This window comes from Oncorhynchus mykiss, chromosome 23 (genome assembly GCF_013265735.2).
Source record: "Oncorhynchus mykiss isolate Arlee chromosome 23, USDA_OmykA_1.1, whole genome shotgun sequence".
NCBI classification, from domain to species: domain Eukaryota; kingdom Metazoa; phylum Chordata; class Actinopteri; order Salmoniformes; family Salmonidae; genus Oncorhynchus; species Oncorhynchus mykiss.
In genome coordinates this window covers 11,191,585-11,211,757 of record NC_048587.1, presented here as the reverse complement: position 1 = coordinate 11,211,757, position 20,173 = coordinate 11,191,585, and the positions used below count along the sequence as shown (strand labels likewise).

The 20,173-nt window shown below is 39.7% G+C and overlaps 1 protein-coding gene across 1 annotated transcript; it reads right to left on the bottom strand.

The window, feature by feature from the left end:
- Positions 1-5,590: 5,590 nt before the first annotated feature.
- Positions 5,591-20,164, bottom strand: zdhhc16a (zinc finger DHHC-type palmitoyltransferase 16a). Its single transcript, XM_021580121.2, has 11 exons — positions 20,015-20,164; positions 9,188-9,446; positions 8,496-8,690; positions 8,332-8,420; positions 8,067-8,095; positions 7,800-7,933; positions 7,513-7,596; positions 7,162-7,247; positions 6,599-6,722; positions 6,452-6,522; positions 5,591-6,252 (listed from the first exon to the last, which is right to left on the bottom strand). The coding sequence occupies exons 2-11, from the start codon at positions 9,437-9,439 to the stop codon at positions 6,150-6,152; spliced, it is 1,167 nt and encodes a 388-aa protein (XP_021435796.1). The 5' UTR covers positions 9,440-9,446; positions 20,015-20,164; the 3' UTR covers positions 5,591-6,149.
- Between the last annotated feature and the right edge of the window lie 9 nt (positions 20,165-20,173).

The following is a 20,173-nucleotide window of genomic DNA, read 5'->3' as shown; positions in this document are numbered from 1 at the left end:
TAGATCACTTTGTCCGAATCGATCCTTGACCGACTCGTCCGCCTGCACATCTCATTTTACCAACAGCAGCCACAACTCAAAGAAACCATATCAAACACCAATGGGCTCATACCCAGTACCTAATGCATGTTTTCAGGACATTAGCATAGATTACACAGATATGGGTGTAGACAATGTAACCAAAGGGAAACGCTATATCTTTTAGTCATGGTTGATAGGTTCTCCAAATGCGTTGAGGCAATGCCAACAGCAAAAGAGGATGCCAAGTCAGTCATCAAGTGGCTACAAACCAAACTACTACCCAGGTATATTGACAGTGGCTCACATTTCAGTAACAAACACCTAAGACAGGTGGAAGAAAGATTTGGCATAACCCACAGATTTGGATCTGTGTATAGGCCCCAATCTCAAGGTCTGGTGGAACGTCAAACCAAAAGTTGAAAGCTAAGATAGCTAAAGTGTGTGCAGGTTCGAAGTTGACATGGGTTGAAGTCCTGCCTCTGGCACTGATGGCTATGAGAGCCTCACCAGGAGCAGGCACCCATCTCTCTCCTCATGAGATAATGACTGGAAGAGTCATGCCTGGTCCACCAAGGGAGGGAGGTCACTCCAAGATCGCATAGCAGTTCAGACGTCTTTTGTCCTCGTCTTGTCGTGTCCTGTATATATATATATATTTACAACTTTTTTCACATACATTTTATTTTTATTTTCCATCAACTCATCTTCAAAACACTCTCCTGCAACCCGCCTCACCAATTTATATTTATAAAAAAGTATTATTTACCTCAGATCTGTAATCCTCCAAGAAGCTAGCCAGAAACTAGCCAGAAGCTAGCCAGGAGCTAGCCCAGAAGCTAATCCAGAAGCTAATCAGAAGCTAGTTAGCTTCTTTACTGGCAAATCGTTAGTATTCAGCTAACCACTGTTTGTGGTCATCAGCTATCCTTTAGCTCGAAAATCTATCGAAAATCTATCGCCAGTTTTGTACGGCGCAGCGCGGCTCGGAACGGAACATACCAGACCAATTTTTCTCTCCATGTCCCTGGATTTCAACTGCTCTCTGGACATTCACTGTTGTAACCTTTGTCTAAGCCTTTTTTCAGCTAACTCCATTTGAGCTATATGAATCATGTCCGTGCACGTTAAAACTGCAGGACAAGATATCTTTTGACTCAATAAACTGCCTTTTGTTACAACTGAAATCCACTCTGTCCAGCGTCCATGATTTGGTCTCACTCTCCTGTAAGTTAATCATCAACAAGGACCAGGTTTTAAACATTTTGTAGGGGGGAAATTCCACGGTAAACTGAATTGCGCTGAGTCAGATTTTACACTTCAAATCTATGCCAAACAAAAACCATTGATACCAAAGTTTAACAAACCATACACATCTATGCACAAGGACAACTTTCAACAATTTACACTGAACATTTTACAAAAACACATTTACTGGAAGAACTGTGCAGGTGCAAATTTCGGTAACATAATTTCATTCAAATCTCCCTCAGTTTTTTTACATGACCACATTTTCAAAAACGTTTAAATATCTAGATTCAATGTCTGCAGAAAGAATGTGGTTGTCAGCTATGATAACAGCTTGAGTTTGGAATTACAATAAGTGAAGTGGATTTACACCTGGTAACAGAATTTTATCATGGGTCCCTGATCTGTACTACACAGAAATGCAAAATGATGGATGTAATTCTGTTCATGGTGATGTATCCTAAATAGTTAGACCAAAATGTAGAAATATGCAATATCATTCTTTGCATACTTGGCTATTATTTTAATGAGCTATGCCACCAAACAAGACCATTGTTATTGCTTCTATAATCAGAACAACAGTTTTCAGCTGTGCTAACATAATTGCAAAAGGGTTTTCTAATGGTCAATTAGCCTTTAAAAATTATAAACTTGGATTAGCTAACACAATGTGCCATTGAAACAGTAGTGTTTGTTGCTGATAATGGGCCTCTGTACACCTATGTAGATATCCATTTTTAAAAAATCAGCTGTTTCCAGCTACAATAGTAATTTACAACATTAACAATGTCTACACTGTATTTCTGATGAATTTGATGTTATTTTAATGAACCATTTCTACGTGATCCCAAACCGTTGAACGGTAGTGTAGTTCAGTACAGTCATTTGTGTACTCAACTTAACTTGTGTGCTCTACTGTGTATTGTTCTGAACTCTACTTTTCCTTCACTGTACTGAACTATAGTACCAGTGAAAAATTTGGACACACCTACTCATTCAAGGGTTTTTCTTTAATTTGTATTATAATAGTAAAGACATCAAAACTATGAATCAACACCTATGGAATCATGTAATATTTTAGATTCTTCAAAGTAGCAACCCTTTGCCTTGATGACAGCTTTGCACACTCTTGGCACTCTGCTTTTCCTCTCTCGAGTTCCCACAGATGCTGAGCACTTGTTGGCTGCTTTTCCTTCACTCTGTGGTCCAACTCATCCCAAACCATATCAATTGGGTTGTGGTCGTGTGATTGTGGAAGCCAGGTCATCTGATGCAGCACTTAATCACTCTCCTTGGTCAAATAAACCTTACACAGCCTGGAGGTGTGTTTTGGGTCATTGTCCTGTTGAAAAACAAATAATAGTCCCACAAAGTCAAAACCAGATGGGATGGCATATCACTGAAAAAAACAACAACACACATTTGGATTCATCAGGCCAAAGGAAAGATATCCACTGGTCTAATGTCCATTGCTCGTGGTTCTTGGCCCAAGCAAGTCTCTTCTCATTACTGTCCTTTAGTAGTGGTCCGACCATCTCATTACTGTCCTTAAGTAGCGGTCCGACCATTAATGTCTGATTCTTGCAGTCTACTCTGAACAGTTGATGTTAGAAGTGTCTGTTACTTGAGCTCTGTGAAGCATTTATTTGGGCTGCAATCTGAGGTGCAGTTATTCTAACTTATCCTCTGCAGCAGAGATAACCTGGTGTCTTCCTTTCCTGTGGCGGTTCTCATGGCAGCCAGTTTCATCATAGCGTTTAATGGTTTTTGCATCTGCACTTGAAGAAACGTTCAAATTCTTGCCATTTTCCGGGATTGACTGGACTTCATGACGTAAAGTCATGACGGACTGTCGCTTCTAATATGGACTTTGTCTTTTACCAAATAGGGTTATCTTGTCACAACACAACTAATTGGCTCAAACGCATTAAGGAAATAAATTCCACAAATTAACAAGGCACACCTTCTAATAGAAATGCATTCCAGGTGACTACCTCATGAAGCTGGTTGAGAGAATGCCAAGAGTGTGCAAAGCTGTCAAAGCAAAGGGTGGCTACTTTAAAGAATCTCAAATATAATATATCACCTGGTTACTACATGATTCCATGTGTTTTTTCATAGTTTTGATGTCTTCACTATTATTTTACAATGTAGACCCTGGAAAGAGTAGGTGTGTCCAAACCGTTGACTGGTGCTGTATACTTTACTGTACTTCACCTACGGTGCTGTAATGTACTGAACGATACTCTGCTGTAGTGTACTGTTCAAACACTACGTTTGGGTCAAATGAAGGCCGGTCCAGACGTTTGTGGATGTTGAAACCAAGGCTGGTCCGGACCAAAAAACATATGTGGGCAATAAAATCAAGGCCAGGGCAGATTGAACCAAATTTTAACTACTTTTTACGTCCATGGACGTCCGATGCTCAGTAGAGGAGGCTGGTTTCAGTAAATGGAAAGAGAGGACTCATGGGTAGGTGTCAGTAAAAGCTGTTATGAGGTTACAATTCATTTCTGTCTAGTGACTTTGGCCACTAGACCAAAACAAAACAGTTATAAGCTGAACATAAAAGTATGCCAGTGGAAGGGAGGACAGTAGCAGGTGACACAACTGTGGTATGTGAATACTATGATTTCCCATTGTAGCCAATTCAATTGCAGAAATTCTGTTACCAATTTGGTAACAGAATTAAACGTTTTAATACCTTAATTCATAAAGTAAAAACAATATCACTAATTGATAGTTCTACTTTTACTTGTTACTTCTGGAAGGAGTAACAAGTAAAGGAGAAATGTTTTAAATATCTTAAAGATATGTGGGTTTTTGGTAAAGGAATTTCAAGGCAAAAGGCAATGTTTCTTAAAACTTACAGAAGGCAGAAAAAGTTATCCTAAGCTAAAATGTGTTGCCATTAGTTGGCAGGGGTCTTTACTTCAATAGTATTGTCTTTTGATATATTTCTAATACATTTTAAGACTTTTTCTGGTAGATGTCTTCCAAGACTCCTTTTCCATCTGTTTGACAAAAAAATCAAAGCGTTTGCCTATTCCACATTTTTAGGATGTAAAATCATTTAAACATTTACAGTTGAAGTCGGAAGTTTACATACACCTTAGCCAAATATATTTAAACTCCGTTTTTTACAATTCCTGACATTTAATCCTAGTAAAAAGTCCCTGTCTTAAGTCAATTAGGATCACCACTTTAATTTAAGAATGTGAAATGTCAGAATAATAGTAGAGAGAATTATTTACTTCAGCTTTTATTTATTTCATCACAATTCCAGTTGGTCAGAAGTTTACATACACTCAATTAGTATTTGGTAGCATTGCCTTTAAATTGTTTAACTTGGGTCAAACGTTTCAGGTAGCCTTCCACAAGCTTCCCACAAGTTAAACAAGGTGAATTTTGGTCTTTCCTCCTGGCAGAGCTGGTGTAACGGAGTCAGGTTTGTAGGCCTCCTTGCTCACACACGCTTTTTCAGTTCTGCCCACAACTTTTCTATGCAATTGAGGTCAGGTCTTTGTGATGGCCACTCCAATACCTTGACTTTGTTGTCCTTAAGCCATTTTGCCACAACTTTGGATGTATGCTTGGGGTCATCGTCCATTTGGAAGACCCATTTGCGACCAAGCTTTAACTTCCAGACTGATGTCTTGAGATGATGCTTCAATATATCCACATCATTCTCCTACCTCATGATGCTATCTATTTTGTGAAGTGCACCAGTCCCTCCTGCAGCAAAGCACCCCCACAACATGATGCTGCCACCCCCGTGCTTCACGGTTGGGATGGTGTTCTTCGGCTTGCAAACCTCCCCCTTTTTCCTCCAAGCATAACGATGGTCATTATAGCCAAACAGTTCTATTTTTGTTTCATCAGTACGATCTTTGTCCCCATGTACATTTGCAAACCGTAGTCTGGCTTTATGGTGGTTTTGGAGCAGTGGCTTCTTCCTTGCCGAGCAGCCTTTCAGGTTATGTCGATATAGGTCTCGTTTTACTGTGGATATAGATACTTTTGTACCCGTCTCCTCCAGCATCTTCACAAGGTCCTTTGCTGTTGTTCTGGGATTGATTTGCACATTTCGCACCAAAATACGTTTATCTCTAGGACACGGAACGCGTCTCCTTCCTGAGATGCATGACGGCTGCGTGGTACCATGCTGTTTATACTTGCGTACTATTGTTTGTACAGATGAACATGGTGGTCTTGGCTGATTTCCCCATGATGTCAAGCAAAGAGGCATTGAGTTTGAAGGTAGTCCTTGAAATAAATCCACATGTACACCTCCAAACGACTGAAATGTTGTCAATTAGCCCATCAGAAGCTTCTAAAGCCATGACAACATTTTCTGGAATTTTCCAAGCTGTTTAAAGGCACAGTCAACTTAGTGTATGTAAACTTCTGACCCACTGGAATTGTGATACAGTTACTTGTGTCATGCACAAAGTAGATGTCCTAACCGACTTGCCAAAACTATCGTTTGTTAACAAGAAACTTGTGGAGTGGTTGAAAAACAAGTTTAAGTGACTCCAGTCTAAGTGTATGTAAACTTCCGACTTCAACTGTATATATGCATTAATTTCTATAAAATATCCTTTTACATGGAAATAACCAGGTTTGTTTCACTTGGGCGCTGCAAACATTCCCCATCTCTTCCCTGCTGGCCATCCCTGTAGTTCTCTGAGTATTCACTCTCCAGCTCAGAACTCCACTTCTCATCTATATAACCTGGTCATCGGTCTTCAGCACCTGTAGGGAACAGGGGTGACAGGGAGATGTAGTTCTCTCTGTAGACAGTCTGTGTGGTCAGGGGTCAGACAGCCATCAGGTATTTTTTCATTGGGTAGATGTCTCAAGTCAGTTATTTTCTATTTGGCTCAGACGGGAATCATGTCTTTTCTGATTGGACAGATGTCCCAGGTCAGGCCGTTCCCATAGGGGGCATGTCCAGAGGGCAGGAGGACTCGCGTCAGCCAATGACTGGAGAGAGAAGAGAGGCAGAGGTTACCTCAATGAAATAATAATATTTATTAATAGTGTTTTATTTCTGACCACAACAGTCACATAATGTGCGTGTGTATGTGACAAATAAAATGTGATTTGATTTGATTTGATTAGATTAAATATCTGCACAGAGCAACAGATCTTCACACTGCTTGGTGACAAGCATGTAACTAACCTTCTCTTCTCCACACCAAAGAAGACTTTCCAATTGTTTAGTCTGCCATAATTAAAGGGGTTCTTGTACACCTGGGAGAAAGAGGAGAATACAGTTTAAATAGCTTGTGTCCACCAACTTTAAGACAAGTGGCGTGTGTATGCTCACCTTGCCATGTTTGGCCATGCGTTCGGCCTCCTTGTTGTTGATGTGTCTCTCTATGCTGGTCTCCCCTCGGGATATCAGCACTGCGTGCCAGATAGTCAGCCCTCCCAGAGCTACGGCCACCGTGCTAAAATGACCAATCACATTTTTTGGGTGAAAACAACCAATGACAACACACACGGAAGTTCTATTATTACGGGAAAATGTACTTTGGTTGCAAAAATTAATATTTTCGCCTAATTTCAGTTAATGTGGCAAAACAAGCAGGTATTGTGTAAAGAATAATTGTACCATCTAAACCACTGAAATATATTTTATAACAAAAAATATTGTATTTTCAGCTGTTTGAAACTGGTGTACAAAACCGAAAGTAAAAGACAAAAACAATACGGGAAGAATGGGAAGTACAGAAATAGATCACAAAGAACATTTCTACTGCTTCTTAGACTTCCTTTCAATGACAATTTCAGATCTATAACTAACATTTCTATGTGAACATGGTCAGGTCACCCAAAAAGTTACATATTACAGTAATAATAACAGTAATATTGTGAAGTAGATCTCACCTAGTTAATACCCACATGTAGATGATACTCTTGTGGAACATCTTGTCTCTGAACGTGTAGGGAGGAGGAGGGGTCTGGTAGGTGCTCTGATTGACAACAACATACAGAGGTCATACAAATGCCTAAACAGTAAAACATATCCTAATCGGGACCAGAGGTTGTACTTAAGTAACCGGTTTCATGAGTATGCAATAATAAGTATAATATAAGATCAAAGATCGTATGAACAATATCACCCTTTAAATCTAAGTCATCCATTGACCTATCACCACTAAGAACAAGAAAGTAACTACGAGAAGCAGAATGACGTGGAAGGGGCAGTGTGTGTGTGTGTGTGTGTACGCGTACTACCTGCCCAGGAGGTAAGATTCCTATGAGTTGCCCCATCCCTGTCACCGGGACACCTGATTTATCCAAGTCCATGTGTTTGAAGCGCTATGGGGACAATGCAAAAACACACACCAAGACAACCAAGGGTTAGAGATAAACAGAAACACTTCAAGAGTTAAAACTGAACACAGAGACTGTTAAAGTAGACCATGACCCTCTCAACAATAGAAGCCCCACAATGGAGGAGATAGCAGACCAGCAGGCTCAGGTCTCTCTCAAAGAGTTTGCAAGCGTGTGTATGCGTGTACCTCTATAGCACTATAAGCATCTAGGAAGAGGTTCCGGCCACTGATGCTGCAGTAGACACAGCCCAGGGTCATGGAGAGACAGAAGCAGAAGAAGTAGCGCTGGTTAAAATGGCCAACACAGTTATTCAGCCACGCTGGAGGGAACGGGAGTTAAGGAGGAAACCAAAAACACTAACACCCATCCACACCATAAATGGTGTCACCCATCCCTGATAACTTGACATTACCAATCATAATCTCCATTCTCCAACTCCATTTAAAGGATACGACAATGATGATCCATTTTCAGAATGCACCTGTGAAGTAGAAGATGTCATGTTAACGTTGGCCTACAACGCTACCATACTACCCTGCTACCATACTGTAGCAGGATTATGAGTTTATCGAGTAGGTAGATAGGTAGGTAGGTAGTAATTCCCGTACCACTGGCCCAGGGTCAGCTATTTCATCCCCCTAGTGGTTATGGTTAGGATATGCGATAGGGTCATCTGATCTTAGATCTGTGGTTAGGGGCAACCTGAGTTTGTCTTACGTGTTGCAGATTCCACAGTGGTGAGTCCTGGCTGGTTTGGGGATGATACACTTCTTACACACGGACACAAACGGAATGTCATTCTTTACCTGGAATAAACACAACAGATATTTATTCCACCCCTGTGTGTGTGTGTGTGTGTGTGTGTGTGTGTGTGTGTGTACCGTAGGGGGGTATCCTGGGGCGGTTTTGGTGGCTTTATAGTAGTGGAAGACAATCATGATGAGGTTCCAGTGTCCATAACCGATGTGCCAGACTATCCAGGGTGGAGAGTAGGTATTGAGAATCAGGGGCAGCAGACCCACATAGGCTATCAGCAGGATAGAACTGGTCAGTATCACCACCAGACAGACAAACACCTGGAGAGATGGAGAGAGTGATCGAGTAATTAAAGACAACTACTTAGTATTTTTTTTGAACCTCCCGCTTTGGGCTGGATGTGTCAATGTGTAGTTCAAACATGCATAATCTATGAGCAGAATTAGTCTTAATTAGCCACAACATTTTTGAAAAGCAACTGTTTTTCTGAAAGCTGTGCTGTGCCATTTTCCCTACATTTGCCCCCAGATGGGCCCACCCCCTAGCAATTTGATTTCTACCGAAGAGCTTCAGCCCATCGCCATATAAGTGACAGCTAGCAAGAGGTATATCATGCACCCACCGCAGAGCAAGAGAACAATGATGTGGTGCACATAATGTGATGTAGTACGTAATTGTCGGGAACCACTTGTCTCGAGCGCTACTTTCAGAACTACTGGCTAAAAAGTATACAAAAAAGGTACCAGAGAATCAATTGAAGAGATGGAGAAATTGTTTAATGAGCAAGAACATCTGTGCAACTATCACACATACTTACCGCCCCGAACCAGCGGGTAAGTAGGTCCACCATCCAGAAGATGGGTTCCATCAGTGAGTCCATGACGACATCAGAGTTGGTGAGGGAGTTGTAATAGAGGGAGTTAACCATCAGTTTGAGGTAGGCCCATCTCTGTCTCACACACAGCGGTAGTCTACTGTTGTTGCCATTGCTGTAGCGCCACCGTCTGGCGCACATGCGCAACCGCACCCAGCGCAGCAGCACCAGCAGGAAGGTGGGGCACGGCCGCATTCTGCTCCTGAAACACACACACAGGGATGAATGTACACACACACAGCTACAAAAACCACATGGGTGTAAGGAATGGTATTGGTTCTGGGTTCAGGCCTACTCCTTCTCTTGTCATCTGCCGGACGTAGCAATTATGACTTTGGGATCTGAGTTCCGACATTCCTCTGGCTCCCTGGGAATAACGGCATATGTTGGAACAGCCGGCTGGCCCTTCTGCCTACCCGTAATTCCAATTTAGGATTAGATTAAACCAACCCCCCCACCCCATGACATGACATTTAATCTCTGCCATTGGATGGGAAGTTACATTCCAGCCATTTGGAAATAAAATAAAAAACTGTGGCAGTAGTGTTGTTTCATACTTTCACATCCTTCTCAGATGGGGGTTGACTACAACGTGCAGAAGAATCAATGATGACATCTCGATTAAAACAGTCCAAATGAATTTATTTTATTTTACTAGGCAAGTCAGTTAAGAACAAATTCTTATTTACAATGACGACCTATGAACAGTTGGTTAACTGCAATGTTCAGTGGCAGAATGAGGCCTTGTCAGCTCGGGGATTCGATCAAGCAACCTTTTGGTTACTGGCCCAACGCTCTAACCACTAGGCTATCTGGAGCCCCAAAAGGGGACTCCGTAAAGGAATAATGTGGAAACAGGCCAAATGTACTGTGATTGAAAACAATCAAAAAGTAACTAAAATAGAGTCTTAGGAAGAGCCATTTCTGAAGGGGTGAAATTGAAAACTAGCAGAGGGCTTTGTGTTATGTATGCAATAAGAAATCCAGAGTTTGAGTTCTAAACCAGCAGCTTCCCTATACCATGGTTGAGCGTACAGAATGTTGGATGCATTAGAATATAAGGTATGGAGAATGACAAAGAGCCTGTAGGATTATAGAAAAAGCAGTTGGGAAATTAATGTTTGACTTTCAAATACTAAATACTCAGTGAATGCAAGTATATTTAAAAATATTTAAAATCAGCAATTCTCCACTTGTGAGGAGTCACAAACCAATATTTTAAAAGGGTCACAGGTGTCTGAGTAATAAAAAAAAATGCACTGAACAAAATTATTAAAAAACGCAACATGCCTTCATGAGCTGAAATAAAATATCCTAGAAATATTCCAAAATGTATTTTGTGAAACAAAATAGTTTACATCCCTGTTAGTGAGCATTTTATCCTTTGTCAAGATAATCCATCCCCCTGACAGGTGTGGCATATCAAGAAGCTGATTAAACAGTATGATCATTACACAGATGCACCTTGTGCTGGGGACAATAAAAGGACACAAATGTGCAGTTGTCACACAACTCAATACTGACTGCAGGAATATCCACCAGAGCTTTTGCCAGAGAATTTAATGTTAATTTCTCTACCATAAGCCACCTCCAACATTTTATAGAATTTGGCAGTACGTACAACCTGCCTCACAACCGCAGGCCTTGTTTATGAGAGGGTTTGCTGATGTCAACGTTGTAAACAGAGTGCCCCATGGTGGCGATGGGGTTATGGTATGGGCAGGCATAAGCTACGGAAAATTAACACAATTGCATTTTACAGATGGCAATTTGAATGCACAGAGATACCATGACAAGATCCTAAGGCCCATTGTCCTGCCATTCATCTGCCACCATCACCTCATGTTTCAGCATGATAATACACAACCCATGTCACAAGGATCTGTACACAATTCCTGGAAGCTGACAATTTCCCAGTTCTTCCATGCCCTGCATACTCACCAGACATGTCACCCATTGAGGCTGTTTCGGATACTCTGTATCGACGTATACGACAGCGTGTCCCCGCCAATATCGAGGAAATCCGCATAGCCATTGAAGAAGATTGGGACAACAATCCACAGGCCATAATCAACAGCCTGATCAACTTTATGCGAAGATGTGTTGCGCTGGTTTTCTGATCCATGCCCCTACTTTCCTTTTACGGTATCTGTGACCAGATGCATATCTGTATTCCCAGTCAGAGCAGGGCGGCCCTATACGCTCATTACGCAAGTTGCGTAGGGCCCGCAAATTATGCAAGAGCCTCACCTCCCCCTCGTGTCAAAGTTGGTGTCAATGTTTACAACTTCGATGAGAGGATGAAGCGGAACTATCCTTCTGGTCACAAAAAAAGAAGAAAAAAACAACATGAGAGTGAATTGCGGGAACAGCGATCAGCTAAACTTGTGTTCTCTCCAAGTTTGATGTCAGCAAATAACAGTAACGTTAAGTTGATGTGCATCGCTCTCTAGTCTGTCTGTCTTGCTAACCTAGCTGGGCAGTGCATCTCTTGGTCCGTCTGTCTTGCTTGCTTTCCAGCCACTTCCAGGTTTGTGTTCTGTGACTTTGTGCCTGACTAAAGTGAGAGTGAAATACAACTATTTATTACGTTTGATAATCGCCAACGGTGTAAACTGCAGCTCGGAAAAGATAACCGCGTCACGTGTGAACATGAGTTCATGAAATGGAACTCATAAGCTTTCCAGCAGCAACCTCTGTGGGTACCAGTCCAGACAATATATGTGCGTGATGGCACTCATAGGTGCACAGAATTTTAAAACAAGGCAATGATTATTTAGTCTCTCAGTCAAGGTTTAGTTTCAACTCTGGACTAATGCAAGATGGAAAGCAATGGATTGACATTGACTATTGATTTATATATTGAATTAAAAAATGTTGATTAGCTAGGAATACTAGGAATAGATGCACATCTCTCAGTAAATAATAACCATCAAGTATTCAGCCAAGCCATAGTATAAATAGTATTTATATTTTAAAATGTATAAAATAAATCTGGGGGAGTCAGTTAGAATGGGCCTGATACAGCTGATAAAATGTATAATAGTATTGTTATCTATAATTTACAGGTGCTATGCTTACGTGTGTCAGTAGAGGAGGTGCTGGATCATCAGCCAGTAGAAGCACAGACTCAGGTAATCCACATCCAGCTTCAGCCAGTACTAACGCAGACCCAGTACAGCCGGCTTCAGCAAATACTAACACAGACCTAGTACTGGCAGCTTCAGCAAGTACAGTACTAACACAGACCCAGTACAGCTGGCTTCAGCAAATACTAACACAGATCCAATACAGCAGTCTTCAGCAAGAACTAACACAGACCCAGGTGAAGTACAGGCAGCCTTATCCAGTACTAGCACAACCAGAGGTGTACAGCCAGCATCAGATACAAGCAGCTCAGACCCATTATAGAACAGTTTCTGCTCCATCAAATGACGTAGCAGATTGGCCCCCAGTCTTAACAGACTTTATGAGGACCGAGTTAATGGACCTCTGCACACTCAAACCAGGACTGGATTTTTCTTACCCTAAAGACAAGTATAGAAGAGGTTTCCATTCAGGCTTATTACAGAGACAGCTGTCAAATGGGGAAAAGATTACCAGAAGCTGGCTTTCATACTCAAAAACAACTGTGTATTGTTTTTGCTGCAAGCTCTTTTCTACTAAAGATTACAAAATAATAAAAGGCGTGAATGACTGGTCAAATATCAACACCATTCTGAAACACCACGAGGGTAGTCCTGAACACACAAACAATATGATTAAATGGAGAGAACTTGATCTGCGCCTAAGTCGGGACAGACTCTTGACCAGATACAAATGACAATTTTGGAGGCTTAAAGAAAATGAGAAAAAAAAATCCAGAAAAATCACATTGTAGGATTTTTTATGAATTTATTTGCAAATTATGGTGGAAAATAAATATTTGGTCAATAACAAAAGTTTATCTCAATACTTTGTTATATACCCTTTGTTGGAAATGACAGAGGTCAAAGTTTTCTGTAAGTCTTCACAAGGTTTTCACACACTGTTGCTGGTATTTTGGCCCATTCCTCCATGCAGATCTCCTCTAGAGCAGTGATGTTTTGAGGCTGTTGCTGGGCAACACAGACTTTCAACTCCCTCCAAATATTTTCTATGGGGTTGAGATCTGGAGACTGGCCACTCCAGGACCTTGAAATGCTTCTTACGAAGCCACTCCTTCGTTGCCCAGGCGGTGTGTTTGGGATCATTGTCATGCTGAAAGACCCAGCCACGTTTCATCTTCATTCACTAGGTCCCCCTGTGTGGTTCTGGATTTTTGCTCACCGTTCTTGTGATCATTTTTGACCCTACCGGGGTGAGATCTTGCGTTGAGCCCCAGATCAAGGGAGATTATCAGTGGTCTTGTATGTCTTTCATTTCCTAATAATTGCTCCCACAGTTAATTTCTTCAAACCAAGCTGCTTACCTATTGCAGATGCAGTCTTCCCAGCCTGGTGCAGGTCTACAATTTTTGTTTCTGCTGTCCTTTGACAGCTCTTTGGTCTTGGCCATAGTGGAGTTTGGAGTGTGACTGTTTGAGGTTGTGGACAGGTGTCTTTTATACTGATATCAAGTTCAAACAGGTGCCATTAATACAGGTAACGAGTGGAGGACAGAGGAGCCTCTTAAAGAATAAGTTACAGGTCTGTGAGAGCCAGAAATCTTGCTTGTTTGTAGGTGACCAAATACTTATTTTCCACCATAATTTGCAAATAAATTAATTAAAAATCCTACAATATGATTTTCTGGATTTTCTTTTCTCATTTTGTCTGTCATAGTTGAAGTGTACCTATGATGAAATGACAGGCCTCTCTCATCTTTTTAAAACGGGAGAACTTGAACAATTGGTTGCTGACTAAATACTTTTTTGCCCCACTGTATTTTGGATATAAAAATAATCTTTATGGAACAAAAGGAACATTTATTGTGTAACTGGGAGTCTCGTGAGTGAAAACATCCGAAGATCATCAAAGGTAAGCGATTCATTTGATTGCTTTTCTGATTTTCGTGACCAAGCTACTTAATGCTAACTGTACATAATGTTTTGTTGGGCGATCGATAAACTTACACAAATGATTGGATTGCTTTTGCTGTAAAACATATTTTCAAAATCTGAGACGACAGGTGGATTAACAAAAGGCTAAACTGTGTTTTACAATATTGCACTTGTGATTTCATGAATATAAATATTTTTAGTAATATTATGTGAATGTGGCACTATGCTATTCAGCGGTTGTTGATGACAATTATCCCGCTAAAGATGGGTAGCGTCAAGAAGTTAATGTTGACTGCTAACATGAATTTCTTTTAACTAGGGAAATTGTGTCACTTCTCTTGCGTTCTGCGCAAGCAGAGTCAGGGTATAAGCAGCATTTTGGGCCGCCTGGCTCATTGCGAACTGTGTGAAGACCATTTCTTCCTAACAAAGACCGTAATTCATTTGCCAGAATTGTACATAATTATGACATGACATTGAAGGTTGTGCAATATAACAGCAATATTTAGACTTAGTGATGCCACTCGTTCGATAAAATACAGAACGGTTCCTTATTTCACTGAAAAAATAAACATTTTGTTTTCGAAATGATAGGTCATTAATATGGTCAAATCCGGAAACTAAGGCTTCTTATTTCTTTGTGTTATTATATTATAATTAAGTCTATGATTTGAAAGAGCAGTCTGACTGAGCGGTGGTAGGCAGCAGCAGGCTCGTAAGCATTCATTCAAACAGCACTTTCCTGCATTTGCCAGCAGCTCTTCGCTATGCTTCAAGCATTGCGCTGTTTATGACTTCAAGCCTATCAACTCCCGAGATTAGGCTGGCAATACTAAAGTGCTTATTAGAACATCCAACAGTCAAAGGTATATGAAATACAAATGGTATAGAGAGAAATAGTCCTATATTAACAACAACCTAAAAATTCTTACCTGGGAATATTGAAAACTTGTGTTAAAAGGAACCACCAGCTTTCATATGTTCTGAGCAAGGAACTTAAATGTTAGCTTTTTTACATGGCACATATTGCACTTTTACTTTCTTCTCCAACAGTGTTTCTGCATTTTTTAAACATGTTTCATTAATTTATTTAAGACTAAATTGATTTTATTGATGTATTATATTAAGTTAATAAGTGTTCATTCAGTATTGTTGTAATTGTCATTATTACAAATATATATATATTTAAAATTGCCTGAATAATCGGTATCGGCTTTTTTGGGGCCTCCAATAATCGGTATCGGCGTTGAAAAATCATAAATCGGTCAACCTCTACTACCAAGTGAGCTATTTTTCAGATGTTGCCCTACCGGAGCTACACAGTAATACCGTCACTGCTATTAGCTTCACAACATACTATGGAACGCCATTTGGGTGTCAGAGGATACAGTAGCAACTTCATCTGGCTGGCTCGACAGGACCGGGTTATGTGTTGTGAAGCTAACCACAGTGAGGGTTAGGCACAATAGTGGAATTTGCAGTTTGCCTTCAAAATAAAAGTGTAATTGACAGTGACGCAAATAAATAAAAATAGTAGAATTATGCCATACTTTTATTTTGAAGGCTAAACACAAAGTCCACTATTGTGACTCATCTTTATTGTGGCTAGCTTCACATAGATGGTCCGACCACCATTAATCAAATAAGAGCTGTCTTATAAATTAGGGTTATTTTAGATGACACCTAGATTGTTTTGCTATGTTTTTAGGGAAGAACATTGTTTGCATCCATGAGCTAGCTAGCTTTATTTTTAATGACCAGCATTGTGTGAGACAGGTGTGTGAGACAACATTACCAGCATCACAGCATACGTATGGATTAATCGTTGTGACATATGAAATACGAGTGATAGTGTAATCAATGTGTAATAACTACGTAAAGAATAAATTAATGCGTTACATTATTATGTGACGTGCAGACATATTCAGGTCTTGATTGGTCAAATAGTATATTTTTTGACAAGCAAAGACCCAAACGGCATTCCATAGAAATCCTGGTTGAGAATGAAACGACAAAACAAATGAACAACAAAACAGCACAGCAAGTAAGTGAAAGAAATAGGTTTTGATGATGTTTTACTGGTAATAGGGACATACGTAAATGCCAACAAATTAACTTTTTGGTCAGTGTGGTGTGTGTGTGTGACCTTTATTTAACATGGCAAGTCAGTTAAGAACAAATTCTTATTTACAATTATTCTAGGTCGACCGATTTGGGTTTTTCAACGCCGATACCTATTATTGGAGGACCAAAAAAACCAGATAGGGATTAACTTGTTAACTTGTTCTCAACTGGCTTACCTGGATGAATAAAGGTGAGAGAAAAAAAAGAATAGAAATATGTGGGAATGTCTATTGTCTGTCCTACATGCACTGTTGGTACATGGAATATTCCTCAACTGCATATATCATAAATTGCTATTGCAAATAGAAGTATTATGTTCAACAACTGACATTTTCAGATATTATTTTGACAAACACACTTTGGTGCTTACAATTCATTCTCTATTGTCATAGATTTGGTGGGCACAGTCATGACTTTTTTTTAAGCACGTACTGATGAAATGGTCACTTAATATTTTTTTCTAAAAGTCTACAGATGCTCTACATTTATTCACTCTGTGATAGGGTCGGATCCTATATCCTACTTTTATTATTGTCCTGTAATTGGTTCAGTGGCTATAATTTAGTGTGTAGAATGGGGCATGAAGGAAATTACCTCTACTACTAATTTATAGTGATAAGGAAAACAGCATACCAAATTGGCTTGTGTATTCATTTGCCTATAACTAATCAGAATTCCATTATATTTACATAAAAACGTGAATACTTCAAAATGAGAAGATCCTGCCATGGAAAAGACGACTGGGTGGACGTAAAGTGGAATGGAGGGGAAATAACTCACACCATGCAGCAGGACACCTTCAGCTGCGGGGTCTTTGTAATGCAGGTTTGATAGCTATATTTTCAATAATGAATGGTTAGCTGTTATCTAGCAATTAGGTCAAAAACAACATTTTATTTTTTGGTGTAGATGGCCAAGGAAGTTGCACAAAACTCCCAACAATCCCTCCCAAATTGATATGGAACCTTCAAAAACACATGGAGCAACTGCGAAAAGAAATGGCTGAGGATATACTAAAAATGTCTGGTATGTAATGACATTTAATTCAAAGTAAATGTAAATTCATTATTTTTATGTAGTTGTGTCAGACAGCCCTATGTTCAGTTCATGCCTATGATTTCAGAGTTCAACAAAGCCAACAACTACTTCATGTAGAACCTGGATGTGGCCCAAAGACTGACTGGGTTAGTAACATTATTTAACATCTTTATAATCTTTTGACAACAGTGACGGCATGTAAGACAATTTACGATGTAACACAATGGATGGCTAATTCGTCATTCTACATTGATATTTGATGTTATTTATAACGTGTTACGCTTTGTTTTGTTTTGGATTGAATGTTTTGCATGCCAACAGTGGCTCCATGTGCTGTAACTAGGGATGAAGACAAAATAGTTCAACAGAGTAGAGAACACAAACTTGAAGTGCAGTCTTTGTTGTTGAAAATGTATGCTATACCCCATCCACACTGAAGAGGCTCTGAAATGTACATCAACCAGGGATAAAGAGAAAGTTAACACTGAAATGTTCTCATCTTTATGTAATACATGTATCACTAGCCACTTTAAACTATGCCACTTTGTTTACATACCCTACATTACTCATCTCATATGTATATACTGTACTCGATACCATCTACTGCATCTTGCCTATGCCGTTCTGTACCATCACTCATTCACATATCTTTATGTACATATTCTTTATCCCTTTACACTTGTGTGTGTATAAGGTAGTAGTTTTGGAATTGTTAGGTTAGATTACTCGTTGGTTATTACTGCATTGTCAGAACTAGAAGCACAAGCATTTTGCTACACTCGCATTAACATCTGCTAACCATGTGTATGTGACAAATAAATTTGATTTTGATTTGATTTTTTGAAGTTAAGTGTCTGACATGTTGGAAAAGATTAAAGGTCTACAATTTCTGTTTAATTTGTCAATATTACATTTTTATTCATTGATTTACTAGCCACCATTACTGTGGTTACATGTTCAGTATATGTATTGACCAGTAAACTCACTGCAGCCTACCTCACCATCTCACTCTCCATCCCTGCTTTGGACAATTAATAGCGTGACTCTCGTACTTTGCCCTTTTCCTTTATGGTTGATATTAACGACGAAAGGAGATATTATCTGTCTCTCTCCTATTGTTTACGTCTGTTAAATACTGTGGGGGGAAAAAACACACAAAAAAAAACAGGGAAAATAAGTACTTAGAACTACCAATAAATATTAAAGAAAAGGGTAAACAACACTGGACTGAACCCCTTAATTGTCAAACTAATATTAATGTACAACAATATAGAAGAGACATAACTAGAGGTTAAGCAATATGGGTGTATATCCACTGCACACTTCTTAGGTGTGTAATTGACATGAAGTTTAAAACTAAAAAAAATGTACATTAAACCACGTGATTTTACAGTACAACAACAAGTGTGCAATATAGAAGGGTACATTCTGCACCATGTTTGGAGTCAGTAGGTCACACAACCAAGGAGCTATTGAAATCCTACATTTTGAAAAATGCATGTGAAATCTTGAAATGAAAATGGACTAACTAAAGGGTGTGCAATGTCGAGGCAATGTCGAGTGGACATTCTGAACCTTGTTTGAAGTCTCTAGTTCACATGACCAAGGACCTATTGAAATTTTACATTTGGAAAAATTAATTTAAAAACGTGAGATGGAAAATGGACAAACTAAAGGGTGTGCAATATAAAAGGGTAGTCAGTGGGCATTCTGAACCTTGTTTGAGTCCAGTAGGACATACCACCAATGAGCTATAGAAATTCAAAAATGTAAAAAAAATAAAAAATAAAGTAGTGCAAGATGTAAATCGACAAAAAATAAAATGTGCAATGCGTGTCTATGCCATCGGGTTAGCTAGAACCAGCTTTGAAAGTTTTAGGAGTAATGGTTAAATAGCTATCGGAATTTGAATATTTTGATTTGTCACTATGTTGACGGTCCCTAACGGCTGTTGGTGGACGTAAGGAAAACTACAGGCGAATACCCAACCTGAAACTGTCTTTACCTCGGTCTACCACTGTCACAGAAATAATAAAGCTTTTTCGTGATACAATTTTGATTTCAATTAAACATTGTATTTGTATCGTGCACCGAATACAACACGTGTAGTAGACCTTAGCTGAAATGCTTACTTACAAGCCCTTAATTAACCAACAATGCAGTTAAAGAAATAGAGTTAAGAAAATATTTGCTAAACAAACGAAAGTGATATAACACGATAAAATGACAGAACAACGAGCCATTCATTATACAGGGGGTACAGGGTAGTCGAGACAATTTAAAAAGTGACTATGCATAGATAAAACAGCGAGTGGCAGCAGTGTAAAAACAAAAGGATGGGGGTTCAATGTAACGGCACGAAGGCTATTTATAAAAGATAGCTAAACAATAATATGCAGACATTCATATCAATTTAAACGCTGACATCTTTCTCATCGCCCTGTCTGCCAAAAATAATCTATTGAAATGATAAACCCATTGGCACAGACCAGCGGTGTCGTGAGCTAACCAGTAACAAGCTTCGAGAGTAGCGTTGTATGCTGCTTGCTAGCTACCATTGCACAAATACATTGAATGTATTTACTCACTTTCTTAGGATCGCACGCCACCCGCGAGAAAGGTGTTATCTCTGGCCATTATACCGAAGTAGGTTTAAATTATTCGGAGGCGAATACTTGAAATATAGATCCTCTGGCGCGGGCTTCGTTTTTAGCCCAAACGCTACACCTCTACTGCGCAGACTCAGT

Bases quoted from the DNA above. Each gene is read 5' to 3' on its own strand.
- zdhhc16a (XM_021580121.2), bottom strand. From the start codon at position 9,439: ATGCGGCCGTGCCCCACCTTCCTGCTGGTGCTGCTGCGCTGGGTGCGG. The intron at 6,723-7,161 runs GTGAGATCTACT...TGGTCATTTTAG, and splicing joins TACATGTGGGTATTAACTAG to CACGGTGGCCGTAGCTCTGG. The intron at 6,253-6,451 runs GTTAGTTACATG...TTCTCTCTCCAG, and splicing joins TTTGGTGTGGAGAAGAGAAG to TCATTGGCTGACGCGAGTCC.